Source organism: Scomber scombrus, chromosome 10 (genome assembly GCF_963691925.1).
Source record: "Scomber scombrus chromosome 10, fScoSco1.1, whole genome shotgun sequence".
Classification (NCBI taxonomy): domain Eukaryota; kingdom Metazoa; phylum Chordata; class Actinopteri; order Scombriformes; family Scombridae; genus Scomber; species Scomber scombrus.
Window position 1 is genome coordinate 2,349,470 of NC_084979.1, and position 7,104 is coordinate 2,356,573.

Sequence of the window (7,104 nt, forward strand, 5' to 3'; positions counted from 1 at the left end):
GTTTTAATTGATGGATACAATTTGTCTTTATGAGTTAACCATCTTTCCCCCCCCCCCCCCCCCCCCCCCCCCCCAATCACCTATTATAATTCATGTTTTATCTGTCATTACTTTGACTGGCATTAGTTGTTTGTTTGTTTGTTTTTTAAATTGAGCATCTTCCTCTTGTCTGCTTTTATTATGTCTGCTATAACTTCTTTATTTGTGGCAACAGAGTATTAAAGGTTCATGTAAACAGATTAGCCTTTAAACCTTGAGACCTTTACCAGATGATGATCAATAGCCGGGTTACTCTGCATGGTCGAGTAACCTGTTTCAAGTGATTACTGGCCTTTATTTCAAAATATTTCCTCTGTATAATGTGTGTTATTGATTGAATGTTGTGTATATATTTGGCCTACATCAGTGTATCAATGAGTCGAGATAGTGTATATTACTTGTTAACCATATCTAAAGATGATGATCTCTAAAATAGAAGTATCCGAAATGTTCCGATCACAAAATCTTAAAGAGAGAGAAGAAAATTCCCATTGATTCCATTTAGTTGTGTTCTTGTACATATGTATATGGACTATGCACAGGGTGAAAATGTTTTGTACTGTAATATAATGGACAGTTACTGTTTGGTTCACTCATTTAAATGAGGAGCTAAAATATACAACAACACAACTGTTTTAACTACTTTTCACTTTCGAATGTGTCAGGAAAACTCCCTGTCCTCACATATGCCCATAGGTGTTACCATGGTTACCAGAAGATCTTACATAATATTGTAACATGAGTAATGCAGGGGGTTGGCCTTCTTAACTGTTCATGATTACAGATGGATTTAATAGTAGTTTTTCTTTTTAATTCAATGTAAAATCACATATACTGTTTACTATCTGTGGACTGTCTGCTTTGGTTTCCTCATTAGAGCTAAAGAAGTCATCTTACACTTTAAAATATAAATCTAGTGTTTATGGTATACCTGGACTCTACAGACATGTAACACAGACTAATTCTCTGTCTTTTGTAGTTTTTTTCAGGCTCTTGGAGAGGACCAGGAGGTGAGCCGAATACAATGGGGCGATGTGGTTTGAGGTGTTCCTGTTCCTTGTGAACTGCGGGCGGGAAGCAACCACGAGGACGAAGGAACGACTAGCAGACGGAGGAGGCGGTGGAGGAGTGGTGGCTTTGGTGTTTGAGGGAAAGGTGTTATATGGGCGGGGGGGCATTCGGGATGGCGAATGGGAACGAGAGCAGCGAGGGGCCTGCAGGACCCATGGCGGCAGTGGTGGCTACCACAGGAGGTATGGTAGCAGAGAGTCCCTCCTCTGCTGTCTCTACCTATATCAAACTGGTGCTACTGGGGCTGATCATCTGCATCAGTCTGGTAGGCAACCTTGTGGTGTCTCTGCTGGTACTGCGGGACCAGGCCCTGCACAAGGCACCTTATTACTTCCTGTTGGACCTTTGCCTAGCAGACACCATTCGCTCAGCCATCTGCTTCCCCTTCGTTCTGGTGTCTATAAAGAACGGCTCAGCCTGGACCTACAGCGTGTTGAGCTGCAAGGTGGTGGCCTTCATGGCAGTGCTCTTCTGCTTCCATGCCGCCTTCATGCTGTTCTGCATCAGTGTTACACGCTACATGGCCATTGCACACCACCGCTTTTACTCAAAGCGCATGACATTCTGGACATGCGTGGCTGTGGTGTGCATGGTGTGGACGCTTTCTGTGGCGATGGCGTTCCCGCCTGTTTTCGACGTGGGCACTTACAAATTCATTCGTGAGGAGGACCAGTGCATTTTTGAGCATCGCTACTTCAAGGCTAACGATACGCTGGGCTTCATGCTAATGCTAGCCGTGCTCATTCTGGCCACACATGTCGTCTACATGAAGTTAATCCTCTTTGAGTACAAGCACCGCAAGATGAAGCCAGTCCAGATGGTGCCGGCCATCAGTCAGAACTGGACTTTCCACGGGCCGGGGGCTACCGGCCAAGCAGCAGCCAACTGGATCGCGGGCTTTGGCAGGGGTCCAATGCCACCCACTCTGCTGGGAATCCGGCAGAACTTGCACAACCAGAACCGGCGCCTGTTGGGCATGGAGGAGTTCAAAGTGGAGAAGCAGCTTGGCAGGATGTTCTATGTGATCACCCTGCTGTTCCTGGTGCTCTGGTCTCCTTACATAGTGGCTTGTTATTGGAGGGTGTTTGTCAAGGCTTGCACAATACCACACCGGTACCTCTCCACCACCGTGTGGATGAGTTTCGCCCAAGCCGGTGTCAACCCTATTGTCTGTTTCTTCCTGAACAAAGACTTGAAGAAAGGGCTTCTTTCCCACCTACCAGCCTGCTGCAGGACTAAACCTCATCTGCCACGAGAGCCTTATTGTGTCATGTAAGCAGACATGATGATCTAAACATGAGAAAAAAATAAGGGGCAGCCAACAGATGTATTGTGGGAGTGATTGCTTGAGTTCTCTTGGCGTTTTGATTCAATGCAAGCTACTTTGAAGCAGTGGGTGTAAACTAGTGAGTGTCATGGTAAAAACACTGGAAAGGGTAAGCATGTATTTCCATCTATGAACCCTTTTTTCACTCAAACACAACAGCATACATGGAGTCAGAACCTTGACTTTTGATAACAGGGGAAATATATTTTGATAGCAAAACATGCAAGTAATAATGCAGTCATTGTGGAAACCAAGCCAGACAAATAGCCACCAACAAATGGCCGTAAGCTGCTTCATAAAGAAGGTCAATTGGAAAAGCCCTGGATTGACACGAATGCTGTTTGAGTTAGTTTGGTGACTGTGAGAATGCTAAGGAGGACAAAAAAGCAACTCTTCTAGTCTAAATCTAAATTTTACTATCATGCTGCATTACTTTGCAAAGCCAGATGATGTTAGTCGTATTAGCCTCTATGAATGTTTTCAGTGATTTCTTATGAAATACATCCTTTCATTAAGTTCACGTGCAAGAGCGACACAAGAAACGAGGGAGAGATATGCAACTAAAGTTTCCGTTCATAGTCGGCATCTTAACTCCTATCGACACATTTTTTTTATTAATATTTCATTTTAAGTGCTTGACAATATTAACTGAAAAATATATGTCACCATAATCTTATCATTTAGATATCCTAGCACTCTATCCAAAGACTTTTGATCAGCTGTTTAAACGTGTACAAACAAATAGTTAGGTCAGTTAAGTCCGTCCAATTTTAAGTCAGAGTTAAAATGATACATTGTACAAATGACTGTATGTCACATTCTGGCCTGAAAATGATTTTAATTATGATGTTAAGTCTTTAAAATATGAGGAAACACTATTATTGACCTCAGCGGAGGGAACACCCAGTGAGATGGTTTTAATGTTACTTAAAGTTTGTAATGAAGTGCTCCTGTGAACGCCGTCCACACATTACTGCAAACGCATCAGTGACAGGAACACCAAGAAATGCTGTGCACCAGCTTTTATGACTTTTAATGTATTTTCTTTGCACTCATCCATATCTATGTTTTCTTTACCCCTTACTCTTTGTGAACTAAAACGGATACACATGTGCTTTTAATGATGCAACCTGATCAGCTTGGTTAAGTTGTTTCCCACCAATAGCAGCTGGTCCTAGCCCACTATTTGAGTCTCGACACAGTGCCCGGTTGCATGAAATCTTCCTTATCTGAGCTTTGCTTTTAAAGGTGGTGCACAAATAGAAGGGTGTGGCAGAAATCACTTCCCATCGGCTACCAAATGCACTCTTATCTTCTCCACGCCATTTTGAGCATCTGAATGCTAAAGTTTAAAAAGTATGAACCATGTAGTGCCCTGAAATTAGTCATGTCCAGAGCAGGTACACTATGTTTGTGTACCATCTTGTCTTATAGCTGTGTGTTTACCACGCCTCTGTTGTGGAGCAGTTTATATATTCTGACAGAGGAGGATTATATAAAGCTGGATGGTGACACACAGCTGACAGACTCTCATAGTGTCCTGTGTTTATTACTGGTCAGCTGAGCTCATTTCCTACTTGTCTACTTTGGATTTACTTTGCTCCCACATGCAGATCTGTTAATTGTGTCAAATCCATTGAAATGACAAGATTTTGTGAAATTTTGCCTTTGCACCTGTTGCTGATTATTCCTGTCTGAAAACTCTGACAGAGTCACTGCAAGGATCTATGAAGTGTTAATTATGTCTGACTGAGAGAATGAGGGAGAAATAAAACAGCAGGAATAAAAGTGTCTTTCTGTCTGAGTAAAGAGAGCAGCAAAGATGTATAGGACTGAGGAGGCTGAGGAGGAGAAATGTTCTATATTAATAAGCCAAAGTAAAACAGACACTGCAGAGTAAATAGAAGTATCGTCCAGTCTGCAGAAACTATACTACGATGAAGTCTCCACAGGGTTTTCTGTTTCCGAACACTCTTGGCACATTTTTATTCTGTTTGTGAAAGATGGAAAAAAAAAAAGAAAAAAAAAGCCAAACTTCCATCTGTGCCAGTGATGGTACCCTGAAGCATTTCCCATTTCATCTCTTGTGAAACACAAAACACACAATAAGGAATTATTTTCCCTCCCCAGAATGAAATGCAGTTTGTTTCAAAATGTTCCTAAGGACAAATCAAAAGTTACATCTGTGAACCACATTGTACTTCAGAGAACTGACTGACTGCTGAAGACAATATTTTCTAGGGAAACTTAATGTAACTGAACTGATAACTACTTCAAGCTCATCAATAAACTTGTTGACAGGAGGTTTCATTTGTCGCATGTTAAAGACAGTAGGTAGATAGATATAGAAGCAAAGCACAGGTCAGACTGTCTCACCTGCAGCAGATACTAACAAGAATGTGGAGGCTTAGTAAGCATTGTGCACTTCACTTCCTGTCAGCTCTGCTTCAAACTATCAGTATGAACCTTGGTGTAGGACTGGGCGGTGTGGACAGAAATCTTGTGGATCAGTTTTTGCTTGACTGTAAAATGCAGGAATGAAAGTTGAGCAGTAATAATCCATTTCTCAGCAGTTTAGGTTGTCCCAAAATACTAATACTAACAAAAATGACATAAATAGTTAATATTTTTTAATAGTTATAACTATTGACAGGTCTGCTGTTAATAAATGGAATATTAAATGGAAGCTACAAAGTCACTTCACTCATAAATTTGTAATAAAATGCCCTACTGCAAAGATTAATAGTCACTTAACATCACTTATAGTGAGAATAGTCAATTCAGCAAGTTGCTGTGAAATAACTCACACATGAAATGATTCCTTGTGATTTAGTTTTGGCATTTCTTTCTTTGGAACATCCAGATGCAGCACAAAGGGTCTGGTCTAATGACAGGCTGACTGTGGCTGATTTATGTATTAGTATAATGTAACTATTCACAGTTTACAAGACTGTCACAAATCAAAATCACAAATGTAGCAGCTGTCATTTACATAGACTTTTGACTGAAAAAACATTTTGTGCACAGCGTCCAATTAATATGATATATATCGCCCAATCCTACACTGGTGTTACTGCTGAAGAATGAACTTTATTTTATTGATTGCAGCTTCCTGTTGGTTTGTACAGAAGCTCATTTCTGCCCCGTTTTTGTCAGGAAAATGAAATATATGAATTGGCAAATGTAATGACAAAACTAAAAAATAATTCCACTTAAAAAAAAAAAAAATCAATATTAAAATGAATATGTTGACTTTTTAAATTACAATTAGTGGGTGTCGAATAAAAAAAATTGAGAAGTGATGAGATACAGTTACAATATTGACACTGTAAAACTTATTTAAAACAAAGTAAGTCATTCTAATTATGAAGATGCAAAGTCACAGCACTGAGTTATAAAAGCAAGCAGATGCGTATTACAGTAGATATCATTTTATCCTGCATTGTTTCCATATAAACAGAATTTCAACATTCACATTACAAACTGGAGTTAAAACTATGTTTCACAAAACCCTGAAGGGTATTTTAAAGCGGGCTATAAGATCACAAAATCAATCTGGAGTCATTATCATCTGTGTATGAATGTCTGATTGGACGATAGAGACGCAGTGAAATTGCGTTATCACTTCACACAGAAGCACTGAAGGTGTGAGGGAGCGGCAGAAAGCACATGTGCTGCTTTATTTTTAATCTAGAAAAAAAATGATGAACCGTGCTGCTTTCTTATTTCTCTCTGAAAAATAAAGTGTAACTTGAGTTGGAGGATAGAAGACGTGGGAACAGAGATTGTAATTTATCAGTGAATATCTGAAAACCGTGACGGTACCTTAAGATTAAAGACAGTGTGTGTTTGAGGAGTTTGAGGTTCTGTGCTGCTGTGGCGTATCAGACACACCAAACAACAGCATGCCACACAGAATCGCTAATGTTGTTTTTTACTTTCAGAATTATGGCCTTACTCCATAAAAAAAAAAAAAAAAAAAGTCAAACCAATGCAACACAGAGTAGACACACTCGTCTCTCCTGTACGCACTGAAGTTATTTAAGAAGGAGGAAACAGAACACTGTGTACACTAGTGACATTTGGAAGACACGTGGCTCTTCCCATCAAAACCTGGAGGAACTGTGCTCATGGACAGATGATGAGCAATGAGGGGGGGAAAAAAGGCACATTCAAAGTAGAAGACTTTTCTATTAAAGACTGATGGAACAGAAGTCCAGCCTCGAGGATGTTTCTGAACCCCTGCTCTGGATTGTGTTGGATTGTTTTTTTCTCTCACTTGTTTTCCTCTCAAATATCAACCAGACGAACGAAGGGGAAAAAACAACCGATCTTTCCATTTTTTTCATTTGTGAGACAAAGCCAGAAAAACCAGTGTGGATTCACAGTTGATGCTGGAGAGGCCTGACAATGCTTTTTTTTAGTTGCCTCAGGCAGATTATCTTTTGTAAATTTACTGTGACCTCTGTACTATTTAGTGTGTATTATATTGACAGCAAACTAACTTTGAAATGCAACGGAAGAGTTCCTGATCATTGTATTTTTACTGTGTGTGTGTGTGCGCGCGTGCATGCGTGTGTGTGTGTTTCTATTGGCGGGTATGAATGTGTGTATGTGTAAGATGATGGTTACATGAACGACAAAGAGAGAGGGAAGATCTGACAAGA

At 40.3% G+C, this 7,104-nt stretch overlaps 1 protein-coding gene across 1 annotated transcript; it reads left to right on the forward strand.

Annotated features, from left to right (window-relative positions):
- Positions 1–1,071: 1,071 nt before the first annotated feature.
- Positions 1,072–2,386, forward strand: gpr173 (G protein-coupled receptor 173). The gene is made up of 2 exons (XM_062427663.1): positions 1,072–1,175; positions 1,207–2,386. The coding sequence occupies exons 1-2, from the start codon at positions 1,072–1,074 to the stop codon at positions 2,384–2,386; spliced, it is 1,284 nt and encodes a 427-aa protein (XP_062283647.1).
- Positions 2,387–7,104: the final 4,718 nt, after the last annotated feature.